The sequence below is a fragment of the Anas platyrhynchos genome, chromosome 2, assembly GCF_047663525.1.
Source record: "Anas platyrhynchos isolate ZD024472 breed Pekin duck chromosome 2, IASCAAS_PekinDuck_T2T, whole genome shotgun sequence".
Lineage (NCBI taxonomy): Eukaryota > Metazoa > Chordata > Aves > Anseriformes > Anatidae > Anas > Anas platyrhynchos.
The window spans coordinates 68,162,715-68,182,672 of record NC_092588.1 but is presented as its reverse complement, the minus strand read 5'-3'; the positions used below and the strand labels follow the sequence as shown (position 1 = coordinate 68,182,672).

Genomic DNA, 19,958 nt, shown 5'->3' with positions numbered 1-19,958 from the left:
TTCTCCGCACAGGTGGTAACATGTAGGCATTTAAACTATTAAGCGTGATACACTAGATCCTGCAAATTGACACTCTTGTCAGTAATCTCACTAAATTACGTGCCAAATGAAGACTGTTAATGTAAGAAAAACTTGGCAAGCGTTGCATTTATTTCTATCAAGTTTTGTCCCAAACAAGTTATCAGCATTATTTCATTTCAACCATTTCTTTTCATTAAATCTTTTGAAAAAAAAAATAAACAAAATAAAACCACTAATTACAATCTTGCTATGCTTGAACTCCAGTCATTTAACACTACTTTCTGTAGTGTTTTATAATGACTGTTCCTATCTGTTCACAGAGGCAAAGTTTCCAAGATAACACATCTTTCTTAAAATGCTATCCTCTGCCCTTGGCATGCTTCCCTCATCCCATTTGCAGCTACTCCAAATTCTACTGCAAGGAGTAGTTTCCTCCTTCAGCATTTTGACCATCTTTTTAGATATCTCAGGTGGCTGTTTCTGGTCTACACTGAACTCCAAAGAGTATTTGACTCTCAAGGCTCACTGCAGTCTTGTTACTGAACAATCCTTATCCACTGACAAGGTTTTGAGTTTGATTCCACTCCACAAACCTCACCACTTCTGCATGCATTTTCAAATGATCCCATCACGTCTACTCTAGAAGAAGCTGGCAGCAAATGCTCATTAAGGGAATATCCACTTACGGATATTTTGAATACAACACCACCTTGCTGTGTTCCAAACCCAGCAATCCCCAAAACAAAATGTCCTTTCAGCAAGTGGGGTGCTGACACTGTTCCATCTCCTTTTCCTTCTCATGTTGATCTGTCTTGTCTACTGGGTCTACTACGCTCCCTTAAACATTAGTGCCCACGTGCAGCTGGTGGTCTTAAACCGAGACAATAAACTCCTCAGGAAACAGACTACCTTCCTCAAATGTTACCTAAAGCACCGTGTGCATGAGGCATTTTAGACACTACCAGAACACAATGAAAAAAAGAGGTATGGTAACTTGTACCTGAAATGCAATCCAAAATGCACATAAAACAGGATGACTTAGGATGCCTGATTTGGTAGCGCCTCTAAAATTCAGGCTTAAGCAACATGCCTATAGCACCTGCTCACGCTGATAACAGCTTAATGCATTTAACTGTTTCTTTGTTTTAAATCGATAACTGTTTATGTTTTAAACCCATTTTAGCCGATATTTTCGTTGCAGTGATTCACCCATGAAATCACGTAGAGGATGTGTGAAAACGCAGATCTCCTCTCTTCAAGTACCAGACAAAGCCTGCCTCTGTCAGCAGCAGAATCTAAAATGCTTCACAATCAGCATGATGCTAAAGAAGTACGTATTTGTACCCACAGAAGAAAATAAAAGCTTTCTACGTGAAAGCTACCCAGAGACCTATAATATTTTTTAAACCGTGAAACTTCGCTACATCATCTACTCCTTGCTCTCAGTACCAGAAACCAAGAGAGAGTATACTAATGGGCACAGCCAGAAACTATTAAGATAAATTATTATAAAAGAATGCAACATTAATAAAATAGGAGTAACTGACCAAAGCACATATGCACACACAAAAGGAAAATGTTCAATAAAGAAGCTTTATTTTGAGATTGCAGCTTAGTGGTTTCAAGTGATATATTATTTTCTTTGGAAGTAACATACTATATTGCTAAAATAAGACACCCAGAGGGAAAAAGCTTACTAATGATAAATTATTGTAATATAAATGCAACCAGACTAAATGAATATAGAATACGCCATTAAGTCATATATTTTTTTTTCTGATAAGACAAAAATGCCATCAGAAGAAACATTCTGCAGTACACAAAAAAAAATCTCCCCCCGAAAGCCTCTGAAACTTTACGCTATTATTTCTAGATTCCAAATGTAATTAAAGTACACCCACTTTAAGTGCAGTCTAGGCTGGATCAATCAATAACGTATCAAAACCATGCTCCACGTAGCAGGTCACTGTCACTAGGGATTAGCAGGTACTACGGCTGGAAAAAAGCAAGGACAGAACATTTACAATTACCAAATACACGGTGCACCAAACTTCACAGCCTTTATGCATCCCAGAGCCAGCCAAATCTCACAGAAAAACAAGTGAGCGCTTGGCTTTGAGCGAGGATGAGATCATTCTGCCCAAAGTAAGTCGCTCACCAGCTCCTAGCAGCAGGAGCTTGGTTAGCTCTACAGAGATTTATCAGTCGAGTAAGGTTCCCTTTCAGTTCAAGATGTAAATCCACAAAAGGGAATGGGAGCAGTGTCCTGGGGTGGATTAACAGAAGCAGGGCCAATAGATGGAGGGAGAGATCCTCCCTGGGGAAGCCATCGTTGGAGCACATCAGCAGCACTGCAGTTTTGGGCCCCCAGCACAAGCAGGACGATGACCGAATGCAGCTGGTTCAGCAGAGGGCCAGCAAGGTGGAGCAGGTGCCCCACTGGGAGAGGCTTTGGGCCTGGAAAGGAGAAAGCTCTGGGGGGATCTGTCAGCAGCCTTTCGCTGCCTCCAAGGAGGTCACCAAGAAGGCAGATCCAGGCTCTTCACAGCCGTGCAGCAGGATTACATGGGCAACAGATGCAGGGAGCTGGATACAGCCTTCAGTAACATGGTCTCGGAGCTTGCTTTGAGCAAGAGGACTCCTGAGATCCCTCCCAACCTGAATCTACCTGGGTTCTTATGACTCTAATAAAATTCAGCTTAAAATCGCATTACTTATCTCCTCCTCCTCAGTAGCAACCCTGTTATTTTTACCACCTACCAAACACTTTCTCCCTACAATCTCCAGTTAAGGTTCTCTACATTTAAGGCACAAGGGATGACTGATACCTTTGACTGTTTTCTTTTGCACTTCACAAGAACAAGGATGAAGAAAGGCAAAAATGCCTCCCAAAGCAGACACCGTTTTCCTCTTTGCAAGTGTGAAAACTGATACGTGCCATTCAACCAGGAAAATAAAAATGGGTAAATCTTAAATATTTAGCAACCTGAAATCTGGCTACTGACTCCAACTGGACATGCCACTCTTTTTTTTCAAAGCTGATTGATAGTGCACACACGTGAGACAATTCAAGGATTTAGGAAAAGGATGGTCATAGTCTTGTCATCCACTCATGCTTATGCCTGTTAGATGATATGAAGACAGCACACTAATGCAGAGCAAAAGAACAGATGTTTCTACTTACAGTTAATACCAGCAGAGTGAACAATAAATTGTGGTCACGCAGGGTGCAAGTATTTGCAGACAAAGAGCTGGACTGACTTAGATAAGCTTGATGTGCCTGGCATCATCGGTATGGCCAGATTACTTGTCTAAAAATATTTAGGTTATCAGAACAGAGAACAACCCAGAAATTAAAATAAATAAAAATTAAAAAATTAAAAATCCCATTCCCATGCTGTCTTTCTCTGAGTAATTCAAAACTAAAGCCTGCACTAAAAATATAACTATTCTGAGCAACAGCTAAACACATGCTTAGTTTTAAACGTGGACTTGTGCCCCACTGAAGAGAAGCTGGAGTTTTTAACTGATGCTTATGTGCTATCCCAGGCAATAAGAGGTGAAATGAATTGCTTTCTGGATTGGAGGCCTGACTGTTTACCAGAAGGGAAGTTTATTCAGGACTCAGTTTAATCAGCAACTGTTTAAGATCCGTCCATATCTGCATGGGTCTTTCTGGCATCTATCACCAGGGTTACAAACAAGCAATACAGGACAGAAGAGAACACGGCAAAAAGGACAGTGGATCCAGTCTTTTGATGGTGCCTTCCAAAACAAAGCATTTAAAATCATGATCCACTTTCTGTCCGGCACCTCCCTTTCTGTAGGCTTCGGCTCTGCCTGTCAAGTACAAAATCCAGGGAAAAGGGTTTGGAGTGAAGTCTTTGGTGGCCTGAGGTTTGTCAGTTAATCATTCAGAGGTAATCGCTGTTTTGATCTAATAAAACAAAGAAAATCTGGTACCAATTTGCATTTTGTATGACGACTATTTAATGTATCTTTTTCCCAGTTTCCCAGATATCATTGCACCACCCTTTAGTACGAGATTAATTCTTGAAAAGATTTGGACCCAGATAAAAAAAAAAACATGGTAACTTTCCATGTGCAAAAAGAGGAATTCTGGTGGTGAATGAATTTTGAAGTACAAACAACTACAGATTTACAGAAGCTGGAATGGCTTGTCACTTTGTGCAGTCCGTGGACAGACTGCAAGTTCCCAACCTAATCAGTCTCTAATAAACAATTTTTATGGTTTAAAATCGTTTTCCAAGGAAAATAATGGATGTTTTTACTATGCTTTGTACAGCTTTTTCATGAAACAGCTTATCAGTAGGCACGATTGACTGAATTGGCTTGTTGCTGCTCAAACACAACTGAGAATGCACTTGAGTGATTTTAACTCCATTCAAAAATTTTCTGGCTAATTATACTTTTGAAAATGTAGAAAACTCACATGCAGATTTCTAAAGACATTAAGTTGCAGCTTTACTGCACTGACAGCTTATCGATTAGGAAAATGCTTTAGACAATAATAATTAAAAAAAAAAAATTTAAAAAAATCTATACTATCCTCTGTATCCTTGTGAAGCAGAGAGCAAAAAAAAGTGTATGTAGAGTAGGGTAAAACGTGAGATTTCTCCAGCAGCTTTGTGAGCTGGACTTGCTATGAGTCACAGGAATATAGGATCTCACAGAAATGTTCAGCACAGAGAAACAACATCTCATTCTTTTGCAACTTTGGCTGTGTAGCCGGTATCAGAGGTGTGTGCTTATTTATAAAGGTGCTGTAACCAAAGCGTGGTGTTAATAACATGCTTTGGATAGTAACATGTTGAAAGTTAACAACTATGCAGCTCTATTCTACTGTCTTCTGTTGTAAGCTACCTATAATCAGCACCTCTACTTACCCATGTTTAACTAATTGGTAGTCCTATTCAGAAATGTCAGCAAGAAATATGATTACTTGAAAAGAAGCACTTTTGTGTAACATTAAATCAACAGCTAATTAATGTAGCAAATAACCGCTGCATTTTCATTGTAATCATGTAATTATTCTAAGCGTATTGGTTACAGCAACAGTCAATTTTATTACAGAGATATATCTCTGTTTTGCTTATGTTGTTACAGCGTAACTGTGTGGCTGGTTGTTTCGCGTATTAGAATATTCAACAGCCTAATATCGTGTTTTTCCACCTGCTCAGGTTATGATATTCATTTGGTCGGGCTTTAAGATGTACTCCTGGAATTATCATGAGCCTTAGCCAATAAAGGGAGAGGAGACATGCTGATGGAAGACAGAGTAATGTGGTACCGCAGCGTGCTCATACATAATACAGACAGCCATTTATTTCCCCCAAGTAATAATGAAAAGGTTTATAAAGAAGCTAAGCTTTGCTGTTGTGGCTGCAGAGCCAATTTTAGCATGTGTATGCAGCCCAAAGGGTCCTGCAAAACTTCCACAGCACCCAAACAGGCTGAACCTTTAATCAGTCTTAGAGAGGACTACTTTATCCTGTATGGCAGATCCACTCCAGGAGAACAAGCTGTGGACCTGCCTACTCATGGCACAGACCAGCACTGTGACCCTTTATGCTGCCTGCTAAACCCATTTTACTTAGCCAAAACATCAGGACTATCTAAAGCTATGCAAAAAACATCCCCACTCTTACAAGTTATTCAGAACTTGGAGTAACTTGGACTAGCTACCACCCCTTACCTGCTCCCCATCCAGTGGCAACCATTCCCCTGCTACTCAGCTGGAGTAGCACCCACAGCACCGAATGGCACCCTCACTTCTGAGCAAGAAAGAAAATGCAAATCCCTTTTTCAGCCTGCCCAGTCTGCCAGAGCAATGCAGCCACGGGAGGAAATGTTCCTACTGAGAACAAATGTACCTTTCACATCACAGCGCTGCTCTCTTTCTTTGGTGCTATCGGGAACTTTAGCCCTAGGAGCATCAGTAAGCATAAGGTGATCAGGCATTAAACAGCTTAAAAGAGCCCTCTCTAAGACAAGGTCTTAGAAAACCGGAGTAAAATGTAATTAAATCTGTCATTACAAATCAACCATTCGATCAGGACATGTTTCCTACTCCAAGTCTGTTTATCAAGTATTCCCGGTTTTGCTTTTTGCAAGTAATTACTCAGTGCTTTATGTGAACCATTTTCTGTCAAGGTAAAACTTCTCTTTACCATTTTATGAACTCTTTGACTGTTCATTACTCATGGTATTAAGTTCAGTCACCCGAGCCACCACAGTAAGACTCCTGCATCTAAACTTCTAAAGAAAATAAAAGAATCAGCTATCTAAGCAAAAAATAAACAGGGCCTGTGACCTTGCCTGTGGACATACTGCCTTGTTTGTGTGGGGTGACTACCATTCGCACAAAAAGAAGAACCCAGGCCATTTCCTCTTCCAGTAAACACCTAGCCAATAAAAACAAGGACAAAACACAAGCAGGTAGGTTCATTTCTGAGAGAGCATTGACAGGGCTCTTGAGATTTCCTTGCGTCTTTCTTCAGAGTCTAATGGCCTAGATGCCGTGGTGAGGACTGAGCTTCCACACAACATTTCTGCTGCCTGTGAACAAAAAAATGAGGCAAGAACAAGGAGGCAAAAATAATCATGGAAACACTATATAATGTTCGTCAACACTATTTTAGTGGTGCTGCATTTCTCTCTGGCCAACAGGAATTTCCAGGCTAAAATAATTCTCCCCAGTACTGCCCCCACACTCTTCATGGTTCTGTGGGAAGGAAATTTTCTGGGCAAACAGGAACAGTCGCTTCAACTTGTAACAATCACTAAAAAGAGACAGCAGAAACAATGAGATGGAAAGGCAAAAAAGAGAAACAAAGACAAAAAAGAATGTTTATTGCTTGCTGTGATTGTGATTAAATGACACGTCACCACACGCTGGATTGAGTAGACCCAGGATACTCCGTACAGAGAGGCCAGTATCTGTACAAATTCATTTTCATTTGACATGAGACATGATAGTTCAATGGTACTGAATTGTCAGCTACCTAGCGTTATTATGGATCACACCTAGCAGGTAAGCTGCTGCAATGAAAGAAGCTCACTTCAAAATCCACTGCCAGTTGCCATGTGGCTGCAGTATTTACCAAAGACTTTGGAGATGCAAGTGCCAAGGCTCTTTGAAAGCAACTCATTTATTTAACTAAAAATTGTATCAATGAACACCAAAAGATATTAATAAAACCCCAAAATACCACACCTGGCCCATGAGTTCCTGAGCCAAAGGAACTCTTATTATATCTGATATTATATAATATTATATCTTATACTGCTATAAGATTATCTTATATAACATTATGTAATATATATATATAACATTATCACATTATATATTATAATATATCATCATATATTATATACTATAATTATAAAATATTATATTGTATATTATAACTCTCTCTATATATATAACATTATCATTCCATTACTATGAATAAACTATTTCTCTCTTACCAACGTGCCCCCAGCTCTAAAGAAATACTTTGAAACCTGAATATATATAAATGTTGGGAGTGATACCATTTCACATCTTCATCAACAATCTCGACAACCTTGACAGGCTGAGGAAACAGGCTGACAGTGGAATGTAATGGAAATCACATTTCCATTGATAATGATTCCAACGATAATGGAAATGGAATATCACAGAGTATCAGTATAGACAGGACTGACTGACCAACTAGGCAGTAGCTCTGCAGAGAGGGACCCTCTCCTTGTAGAAGAGTTGAATATGAACAAGCAGTGCACTTGTGTTGCAAGTTAAAACTAGGCTGTTTTAATAGTAGCATGTCTTCCACACGAAGATGGTCAGCCACTGGAAGAGGTTGCCCCCAAAAGGCTGTGGAATCTCCACCCCTGAAGATGATCAGGACTCGACTGGACACATCCTAGTGCAACTTGGTCTGGTTTTGAAGCTAGCCCTGCACTGAGACCCAATGGACTCCAGAGGTCCCTTCCAACCTGAATTATTGTACGACTCTATTCTGAAAGTGAAACTATGCAAAGTCATGATGAAATGCTGCCAGGAGGCAGGACATTTCTCCTACATTTCTCGGAAGCAGAGAGAGGACAGAACTGTGATCAGATATTGGGATCACCACAACGTTCTGAAAATGATGGAAAGTTTAAAAAAATAAGAGAAACAAACTACTACAAACCATGGGGGCTACAACAATTTGTAGGTTTCTGCCACCTAACACATTGCGACTGGAAGACAGTAAGAGGACTCGAGCAAAATGCATGGAGGAGGCTTACAGAAAACCAGTTCCTCCTGCGCGGAGGGCTTTAAAAGTCAACGGGGTCAGTTTAAAATTGATCCATTGTCATTTTATAGGCAGCGAGTGACAAAAACGCTGGGTGGGTGCAATGTGATCCCAGCTGTTGAGGTCCGTAAGCAGCGTGAGGCCGCATCCTGCAATCGCTGGAAGCAGCAGGCAGCCTCTGGCTGGAAGCCTTACTAAGAGAAAATTGCCACTGCTGATCCTCATGCTGCTGCTGGAGTTGATGGGAAATTTTACGGCATAAATGACTGCAGGAGCACAGCCTACATTAGAACAGCATAAACATAAAGAAACGTGTTTTAACTTCAGAAGCATATGGCTCCCAGCGGCTTCTAACCGAAGTAGCTCTGTGTCAAAGGGCAAATTTGGCTCCCAGCTTACTGCTGCATTACCTAGCTGCTGCTATAGGAAATGAGGAAATGAAAAAAAGGAAAAATACATGCACTCATGGATATATGCCTGACTCAGTGGTGACCTTTTGTTCTGATAAATTGCTGATTTTTCAAATATTGGAAACAATGTATTTATCACATAGAACCTGACTGATGTGTCGGCAACGTCCTTTTGAAAAACATCTGTGCCAGCCAAATGTCAAAGTCTGTTACTGCATGTTGAATGGATTTATGCAATTATCCTATAAGTCAGTGCACAGCCTGACCTTAGGCAGGAACTGAATTAAGTGCAAGGGATGCCTGTGTAAGGGAAATCCGAGAACAAGCACATAAGCTAGTCAGGTACCAAAAGTACATTACGTTTGTAACCAGCTTGCACTACACAAACATGTAGATAAATCTCTAATGATGTTCTACCAATATCCTACTTCAGCAAGTACTCTGAAAAGTCTTTACCAATTCTTCAATTCTTGCTTGCAGCAACAGAAAGGAGAAAACTAGCAATATTAGCCAGTTCAATGCCCACTTTGAAGGAGATTCAACTAAATGCATAGTACTAGCACTGAAGCATCCCTTGATATCTGTAGTCTTCTGATTAATAGGAGCATTTCCTCTCTTCCTACATGGAAATTGGAAATTAACTGTTTTCTTCGTTCCTGTTTCAATAGCAAAGAAGGTGACAGTTCTTGTCACACGTCTTTAGACATACCGTTCCCACACTGGGAGTAGAAGGAAAAAGAAAATGAAGGGAAATTTTGCTGTTCGTTAGATTTTTCCCCCCTCTAGTGTCCGTTCCATCACAAGTCTTAAGGGAAAACATCTGTTACCTAACCAAGAGTTCTCCTTCCTTCTTTTGATTCTGCTTCCCCCTGGAATAGCCTTCATTCTGCTGCACTGGCGTTTTAAAAGTCCTTTATTATCTCTCTCCTTTTGGTATGTTCAGGCTTCTTTTTCACTTTAAATCCAAAGAAACACGAAATAAGGAGCAGTGAAATGTCTTCTTAGGGGTAACAGATACAATCTTTCTCTACTTAGCTGAAGGATTTCTATTGACTACTGAAGTTCATACAAGGTGTGCATGTACATGCAATGTATGCAAGTCATACACTCCACTCCTTATTTGCAAGAAGAGTTAATTCAACCCTTTACATAGGCAAGTATTTAATACATAGATGTTATGCTCTTTTTAGACCCAACCTTAAACTGTCCCCCATCAATAACCAAGAAAGTTGAAATAAGGGACCAAAATATAAGACCGTATTCTTTAAATCCAAAATATAAGGAAGACATGTATGTGAACAGAACCTGGAACAGAAGATCTTAAAATCCTAACCCCCAACAATGATTTTCACTCTTCTGATGGATTTTAGCCTACAGCTATATAAAGTCCTTTCAAATTATTAAAAGTAGAGCTTTCCAATCAAAAATATTAATAGATTGTTATATTTTGCCACCAGCATTGATAGTTATCCTGGCCAAATCTAACGGCTCAGTCATTTTGCTTCAAAGCTGTAAGGCTTTTATATTGTGTAATCAATTTGACTTGCTTGTAGATAATTAAAATACTAGCAAGTGACAAAAACTAGACAAGATGTATTGACTTCAATTGGATAGAAACTCAGAAATGTGCTCTGGAAGTGATCAATATGTAAAAGCCTCTCAGAACACCACCAATATCTTGTAGCTTGTAAATTATAGTAAATGTTAAGATAAGGTCAAGGAAGATATGTATATAAATCCTTTACTCTTTGCAAAAAGATTGTGCTCCTATAAACAGGTGCAAGGCAACATCTATTAAATCAGTAAGAACAGTGGCACTGACTTCTGTCCTTAACTTGAACCAAATTTCACTGAAGTCCATGGTACTGACAAAAGAAGGCTTTTACTAACCCCAAATTAACAAGAACTCTAAATCCCTGATTAGATCATTGTGGGAAGTGAGGAAATTGTCATGATATCCACTTCAGGTGCGGAAAAACAATTGCTTTTAACCAAAAATGTTGCCTGTAACTTCAAACTCCTATTTCCAGCTCAGTGAAAATAGAGCACTTTTCAACATCTAATACTCTAATTACTGGCAATTAGGTTTCAGTGTTCCGTGAAGATGGAGATGTATCTGTTGCCTGCACTAACAGATTGCTGCATTAACTGTAAATAAACAACTGTACATACAAATAAAATGTGATCTTGTGATACAGGCAAGCCACAAAGCTAGCTCTTCAAATCTCTAAGTTATTTTCATCTTCTCTTTGTTACTCAGACAATGAATTACACGTACAATGGCTGTGACCAAACATGAATTTCTAAATCACTGTTCCCAAATAGCGGCATTTGGACTCGGTGATCTTTGCAGGTCCCTTCCAACTGAACTACAGGATGCTAAATATAGCAGAAATAAAAATTCTTTTGAAAAGATGGAAGCCCTGTGTCATCTTGAGTAGACGTGCCTACATACAGTCTGAAAGATGTTTTTCACTCCAGCTGAAATAATGGGAGTCAGCCTCAGGTGTCAAGAGACATTAATTATAGTTCCTTATGCAACAGCAAAAGAAGAACGGTGATTTTCACAACATGTAATACAAATGCCACGTAAGGTGGAAACTACCAAACCTATCTCATGTAAGTAGACCTCATTAGAAAACAGAAAGATCTTCATGAATATGGATCCTCTTCATTTGCACTGATGCAACTTTTGACCTCTCTTAACTTTCTGCTCCAAACCAGTGAAACTCAAAATGGACTGAAATTCAAATACGACTTATGCCCCCTTTGCCTAGCCGACGTCCTCTTTGTATCTTGATTTATTTCATTAAGCTACCCATAGAGAGACAGTTTTATCAGTTTGTTACAGATAAAACGTGAGAAAATCTTTTTGCTCATAGCTGGCTAAAAGAAAAAAATATTTCCTAATAATGCAAAGGAAAGATCTGTGGGGTTCTTGGGGTCTTAAATAATGGTTTGAGGGTGTCATTTTTCTACTCATGTATTTCTTCTCTATTAAAAAGCAAGTCAGGTCAAGCTGCAAGTCTCAGAGGTACATCATGTGAGAGAAGAGCAAGTTGTGAAGATCTCCAAGGCATTAAAAAATACAACTTGTCAGGAGGCACAGAACGCCACAGGGCATTCAGTGGTCACCTTTTTTTTTTTTTTCCTTTTTCCACTGTCAACAGCCAGCTGCAGACAGCCTTACTAAATCCAGAATCTTTCCCCAGTTTTCAGAATACATTAATAATACTAATACTAATAATAATAATCCTTCAGCAACAGACACAGGGTATCTCTCCCAGTGAAAATATTGGTGACCACGTGAGAATACCATTAAATAGCTTCAGAGAATTGACTCTCATATCATGGAATGTTTCTACATACAGTCCTTATCAACACTGAAAGAAAGAACTGAGAAAGAAGAATGATTATGAAATACGGTTTCTTTTGCCAAGGAGAAAAAAAAAACAAACACTCATGGCTTAAGTAGACCTCAACCTTTCCAGTAAACTTACAAATAAGCTTTGTACATTCCACTGCTTCATCTGGCAAATATTTGTACTGGTTTGGGTTAAGGCACCCTAGCTTTAACTGAGTATTATCTTGCTCTATATGCATTTTTATTGATTTCAGTGGGAACTATTAGTGAAAGCAAACATTATATAATGTGTCAGGGTGTCTAAGGTGCCCCTGTATCTTAGAAAATACTTTTTATAAATGTACATGTTCTGTGGGAGTACCTTCACCACTGTTTATAGAAGTTTTAGCATATTCTAGTCCAGATCACAGTACCTTTGCATCTGATATATTTGCATCTCATATCAAATATGAGAGACCCTGTCATATTTTATAAACTCAACTTCCTTTGCTGCTATTTGACTGCTACACTGAAAGCAAACAAATAAAAATTTGGGCTGTACCTTTTACCTGCATCCTTTCTTTCTGCCTTATACACATGACAGTTTTCCTCAACTGGCTGAGCAATCCCTTTTGATTAAAATCCCTCTGTTTGTATGTGCTAGCAGCAAAAGTGCAGCATATGTCAGTTATTTTCATGCATCTCAAATCTTGTGGAGTCACTCACTCCAAATTATAGATCTTTATTCGGTAGAAGGAAAATCTGCTCTTCATCTTTGGGCACAGAACCTTTAAAACAAATAAAGACATGAAAATGCTGTTCAGTGCTAAGTCAAATGCCTATCAGAAGTCTACTATGTCAAGAGCTATTTATACCAATTAAACTCAGAAAATGATCTCAGCTAAACAAGATCTGTTTTCTGTGAAATCCTGTTGGTTTGCATTAACAAAGTTGCTAACCTTTCATACTTTACTGATTGTATCTTTCATGTATCTCTCAGTACAGATGCCAAGCTAACTGGTATAAACTTACTTGAGCTTCACAGGAGAATGAACACTTTTGAACTGTATAAAGCCTGGGCATTTTAAATGACACATTTCGAGTCTCCCACCAAGCTACATAAATGTCAGAATGGTAGTGTACACAGTTTCCTCTTCAATAAGTTATTAGGTTCACTTTTTCTTTTTGTCTATCCAAGCCATCTGTGTGTTGGAGAAATTATTTCCAAATGTGTGCAATTTAAAACCCATCATTTTTCACAATGTGTGCAATCAGACTTGAATTATTTAGAAATTATCAATGCAAGCTGCCTCACTTAACCCTTTGAGGTAGAAGAACATGTAAGAAGAAAAACACAAATCCAGGCAATGGGCTATCACTGATTGAAATCAAGGTACAAGGGATCACGGTGACAAAACCCTGACCTCACCGCATTGCCAAGACCACAATGCCCAGGTCACAGAGACAACGTCGAACAGCTTGCAAACAAGCCATTGTAACTTCCAGTGTGGTTGGCAATTATTAACTTCTATTGCTTGTCACAATCCTAGGTTTTCACAGAAAACTCCTGACTATGTACCCTTCCCTCTTACACAAGGGGAAAAAGAAAAAAGTAGGGGGGCCTTTCTAAATTGTTTTTTGTTTTTTTTTTCCTGTTATCAGTAGCAGCAACAAAGTATATAACACATTTCAGCAGCACAAGTAACAAGACTGATCCTCCCAGTCAGCACCACTGTAAGCTGGCAACCTCCTTACAGACAATGAATTTATACACATACAGGAGAGTGGGATCAGTGGGGTCCTCCCCTTTTCTTTTTTCTGAGGCCTGGAAAGGGTGCAGAATTTCACAGATGGGGAAAAGAAATGCTTCATTTCATCACCACTCATCTTTACTCACTACAAGCAAGTACTGCAGAGGGCCTTCCATGAAGGCAAAAGCATTACTGACTGTGAACCTGTCCTCTCCCCTCCCAAGATTTCAGAAGTAAGAGCAACAGAAGCATCAATATAAACAGAGCTTAATCCTCAGCTGTATGCCTGACATTTTACAATGATTTAGCAGACTCTCAAATGACTTTGCAATTCTGAATACTGACACCTTAGGCCTTGTTAACTGCACTCGTTCACAGACCTTGCAGGATTTTAGCAACATCTATCTCACAGCAAACCATCAAAAGGAGTCTATGCTACTTGTATAAGCCTGAGATATTTTTTCTAAAAAAAATGTCATCCTGTAATCCTGTCTTTGAACTGTCCAGAGATAAAAGATACACTCAATCTATAACATTGAACTTAACAGTTTGGATGCACGTATTTCTAAAATTAAGGCCTGATTTTTTCTAAAACAATTTGTTCCAATATATTATTTTCCATTCAAAAAGTCTTAAGAAAATAACAAGTATCCTCTTACTAAGCTGCAGAACACCTGTGTAACTCAATCCGATATTATTTCCAATCTGATATTATCTCCACATTCTACGTGGGGGAAAGACTGCAAAAAGCTACAAAAATTCAGCATATTAGCAAGAATCCTAATTCTTGCAAACTCCCAATCTGTGATTAGCTCACTAACTTCTAATATAATGAATGTTTTAACCTTGCCAGTCAAAATGTCACAGCATGTCTGTAATACCTGGAATGCTACAAAGTTATGTACGCAAGCCTACAAACTGCAAACTTTGAAGATGTATTATTAATGCAATAATAATCAGTGGGGTATCTTGTGATACATTTAAGGGACAACTTAACAGCAATGTCTTGAAAAGTGAAGAAACAGAGCACTCAAAAGTTTTAGCCAGCAAACTATAAAAAGCAAGGTTGCTTCAGTATGGAGACCTCACTTAAGAATATAACAAGATAGTGTTTTAATAGTACATCACAACAGTTACCCAGGTATTGAGAATTTAACCTAACAGGATTTAATTTCAGACACTGGCTGAAGTGCACGCTTTCTGAATTAGAACATGCTGTATTTCATTTGTGCTGCTGTGCTGAGTACATCACATGTAGAGTGTTGCATTTCTGCTTTGAGACTTAACTTCAGACTTACCCCAGCCAGTACTTACAGTCTCACTTGTGGTACTTTGAATATTCTTGATCGTGGATCCCCATCAGTGCTCCTGGACTGCACTCTTCCATTACCACACTTCTCAACCAGGAGAACACCTCACACTGCTAAAAAGACCACAACCTACACGTTCCCCTCCCTCTTCAGTACTTATTATTCACTGACATACACTCCTGCTTTATGTTTTAAGATGTATTAAATGTAGTAATGGTGCATCTGGCACATCAGTAGCTGTCTCGTGGCTGAGTTTAACTCTGCGATGCACAAGGGAGGCTCACTCTCAGGTGCACAAACCTGCCTGGTGCTAAGGCACAATGCCAGAGGAAGGAGTAACTCCTTGCAACATTTACTGCTCTATTTTTCACCTCTGCAGCTGGGGCTCCTTCACACTCACTTGCCTAATATTTTGTTTTAATAAGTTTTCTTAGTGAGAAATATATGCCCTTTATAAATCTCCCTCCTAGACCTCTCAGAAAATAAACTTTACTCTTCACTTTTTAAATAGAGCCAAGCACAAAGAAGAAAATTATTCATTACTTACATCAATTTCTTTGCTTCTGATAAGACAACTGTCCTCTGCTAATGAAAGATTCATCTGCAGCTCTCCTTGTTTGACTGCCAGGTTGAGATGGAGCCCTAAAAGTGATGTTGGGAGCTCTAGTACAGGTGAATTTATCTTTCCTCTTTCTCACGCCAGCTTGCTCTAGCCTTGCAATGGGGAAGGCATTTGTGAAAACCATAAGTGAGCCAGCAGACCACTTGGCATAGCTTTCAACACTACAGTTCAGCTTCCACCATTGAAAGCTAGTACAAAAGTTTCACCATTTCATGGTTTTTACAGCTATGGATAACTGCAAAACAGCCCTTAGCCTCCTCTTAAAACACCATTAAGGAAATGGCTGGCATATTCTCTCAAGGGAAGAATTCATTTTAATGTATCCTAAACTCTCTACAGCAATACTGAACTGTGCATAAAGATGACTCTGTATCTGCCTTATTCTAGTCTGATTATAGAAAACAAGTTTTTACTACCATGCACTCATGTAGTTTTATTTCTCCAGTGTATTAAAGTCATTCAAAAAAAACCTGTAAATTGAAAAGAAGCTAAAGAATAGGCTGTGAAACACACAGGTATGCTGCTAGCATCACTTGATCTCCCCTAAAGGGGCTACAGCACAGACAGCAATGCACTGACTTCTGCAAATAAGAGCTCTTCTCATTTTCATTTATTCAGAAGAGGTATGGATGCTAACACTGTATTTTCCTACCAACTACTTAAAACATAACTGAGAAATTATATCAGTTATTTTACAACCTCCGCAAAAGTAAGCTTTAAGTAAGTTTGTAAAGTACAACAAAATTCTACTTCTGCACGTTCCTTGTCATGCTTGCTTTCTGTGAATAAAATAGTTTGTATTTATTTATTTAAGGTTGAAATCCAAATTAAATAACATGCTAGTTATATAATTTGCAAAGGCCAGAGCATTTGTTATATATTGTCTCCAGTCACACACACCACAGTTGTTTATACTGACCTGAAGATCATGGGAAACTCACTGCCTCACCGATGGAAGAAAGAAATACAGTGATGAAACCCAGCACTGTATTTCCCTCTCCTCCCCCACCGACCCCAAAACCTACCACCTTCTTAGAGTTCTCACTGATGGCAGTGAGTTAGCCAGCTTTGATCCCTGACCGAAGGGTGCCCCAGCTGTGCTGGGATGACTGCTTCTGACAAACCCAGGTGGGACTCACACGGTAGACTCGATAACATTTTCCTGCTTTTCTATGGTGTAGATTGCTTTATGTAACTCACTGCTCCACTCAGGTTTCTACACTATGGTAATATGATTATTTCTTCCACTTTCAGAATCATAGCAGTAGTAACAGCTATCAATATCACTCTTGTTTAATCCTTTCTGGAAAAAAAAAAACAAAAAAAGAAAAAAAAACACAACACACACACCTTTCTTACCACCATCTTTCTCCCTACCATCCTGCTTTTGCACTAAAACTACATGTAATTAACTTGACTTATCCCACCTACCTTAGACATCAATCTCTACTTGAGACAGTTAAAATTAGCAAACAGAACTGACTGCCTAGGACACAAATAGTGCCAAAATGATGTGACCAGTTTAATTAACAGGTTTTCAGTACTTTATGCCCAAGTACGTTGGCTTGTCACATAAAAAGTATTAACTCCCCAACATCAGCATTTGACAAAATGAACTCCATTTCCACAGACACACCAGCATTTAATCGTATCATCAGCTGAATTTCATTTTTGAATGTTCTGATGGGGAAAAAAAAAATCCTTTACATTAATGCCTTTTGCATTTCAGGTAGGTGATGGCAGATAAGCACACACTTGCACACTGGGTCCTCACAAAGGCACACACAAAAATATCAGCAAGTAATGGGTAGGTTTGCTGCAGGCTCTGTGTGCAAAAGAGGTAGGGAAGTTCACAAAAGGCTTATTTCCATCTAGCCATAGCACTGTGAAAGGTCAAAGTCTGTCTGGAGAGACAGCAGGGAATGCTTTGACTTTCATGAATGAAAAATTACGATCTTCTGGTTCAACTTTTAAGGTGACAAAAATGGTCAAAGTCAAATCATTTCCATTGATCCAAACAATGTTTCTTTTCTGTTTTAAAATCTTTCAAGATTTGGAGAGAGAAGTAAAATCTGGGCAAGGATGTTTAGTTACCGCAAGGCCTTGTTATTAAATGCCTCTTAAATACAGACAGGCATGGGGTATCAACCACCTCTCTAGGGATCCTCTTATAGTGTCTAACTACCTTCTTATTAAGGAAGTTTTTCCTCAGGTGTAGTCTGCACCTCCCCTAACACAGCTTTCAGTGATCGCCATGCGTCCTGTCACAAGATACCAGGGAGAAAAAATGAGCACCTCTGCAAGTCCTCCTGTCCTGTAAGAGGGTCAGCAGCACCTCCCAGCTGAGTATCATTAGCAATTTTACTAAGGAGGCATCCCACTCCTGCATCTACCTCATTGATGAAAACATTGATCAGAACTGGTCCCAAAATTGAGCCCTGGGGAACATTAAGCTGGTGACCTGCCACCAGCTCGATGCAGCCTCGTTCACTACAACCCCTTGTAGTGAAGAGTTGGATAATTTGTCCAGGAGGATACTGTGCCGGACAGCATCAAAGGCCTTATGGACACTCAGAAAAAACAACATCCATTGTCCTCCCAAATGGGTGAGACAGGACTTTCCTTTCATGAACCTGTGCTGCCCGGGCCTGATGACTGCTTTATCCTTTGTCTTTCAATAGCTCCCACGATAATCTTCTCCTATTTTTTTCCAGGTATTGAGGTTATTCTAAAATGTCTGTAATTTTCAGATTCTTCTCTCCTACCCTTCTTGTAAATTGGGGTAATGTTGGCTATCAATATGAGTATCAAATATATAACTACACCGTATGAGTTTCCTGGTAATTTCTATGCATATCTATATATAAACATATATTTAAAGACTTACGCAGGGGTATCTAAAGAGGAGAGAAAGGCACAACCCACAAGCCTTTAGGAAGTGCCAAAACTACCAGATTTCCACTGCTACTTCTACCCAGGTAATGGTGTGAACAGGTACAATCAGCAGCTCTGAAAGTACTGACAGGCTACAGTGGGATGGGAAGGATGCTAATACCCAGGAGCTACAACAAAGAAGGAATAAGGAAGACCTTGTCTGTTCTTTGTCCACAGGAAGGTTTCTCCGGCTATCAAAAATAGATATTAAAATTCAACAACAATGGGAAAGAAGAAGTAGTGCAGATATTGTTGTATATTGAATGTGATGTTGATTAAAGAGAATTACTTTTGTGCATATATTCACACTGCACAAGACAAAACACTGCCTGGAGATTCAGCTACTGAGGGGGACTTGGGAGATCTATGGATCTACTTCATATATTAATTAATTGAGTGATCTTGAGCAAGTCATTTTACTTTCCTGTACCATACTTGCCCATCTGCAAACTACAAGGAAAAAAACACAGCGTTCCCCCTCTTCCATCACTGTCTACCTTAAAATATTGAGTGTTAAGGGAATGCTAATGTACCCGAGTCAAGGACAGTCTGTCCTATAACATACGTGCATTTAATGATGAGAACAGCACGGCAGAGATTTTGGCAATGCTGATTTTAGAACATTTTTTGTCGCTGAGATACAAGCCCCAACAATGCCAAAACGGTATGTGAGATTCAGTGATGAATTAGCAACAGCTCTTGGAGAACCTACAGGACTCCTCCAATCCCCCGTCCCTGAAACTCTGCAAGCAGAAGAAAGAAGCACACACTTGCTTTTGATGGGATTGTCTTCTCATTACACTGCAAAATCTGCTTTGAAAGCTGAGGATTCTCCACCCCCTCACATCCATGACCCTCAGTGGCTCCCAGAAAACCTTCTGAAAAGAACTGATTGACTTTAGCACACTTCAGATAGCAACAAGCTTCCAGGTATAATTAACCAGACACTCTAGCACTGTTCCACAAGGCTAAACATTTTTTCCCTGTCTTCCTCATTTTTCAAATAAACTCAAATATTGTACAAGAACAGGGTAGTGGAAGCATTTTCAGATCATGCATATAGTGCACATTCATTTGGCATGATATTGCTTTCTTTCTTCATTATGGTAAGAATAAGGCATTTTCACTTAAATAGGAATAACAGTTATCATTCATAAAATCTCTTATGGCTTCAGATCTGCAAAAAGAAACACGTTGTTGGTTCACAGACCTTAGGAAAGATAGGGAGACCAGAGGAAAAGGATCTAGGTATACGTTTAGTACCAGC

At 39.3% G+C, this 19,958-nt stretch overlaps 1 protein-coding gene across 7 annotated transcripts in view; it reads right to left on the bottom strand.

Annotated features, from left to right (window-relative positions):
* Positions 1–19,958, bottom strand: part of MOCOS (molybdenum cofactor sulfurase) — a 227,619-nt gene that overhangs the window by 160,195 nt on the left and 47,466 nt on the right. The window contains exons 1-2 of one of the 7 annotated variants that reach the window (XM_013104510.5): positions 15,683–15,777; positions 15,140–15,248 (exon numbers count right to left, since the gene is read on the bottom strand). The exons of 4 other annotated variants lie outside the window; for them this stretch is intronic. Coding sequence is in view for 1 of the 3 variants with exons in the window: in XM_021275920.4 (XP_021131595.3) it covers positions 16,677–16,687 (11 nt within the window). In the remaining 2 variants the exon portion in view is untranslated. Of the gene's footprint in view, positions 1–15,139; positions 15,249–15,682; positions 15,778–16,676; positions 16,703–19,958 lie in introns of those variants that run through there. 2 more of the 7 variants (XM_021275920.4, XM_072034893.1) reach the window with 2 other exon arrangements.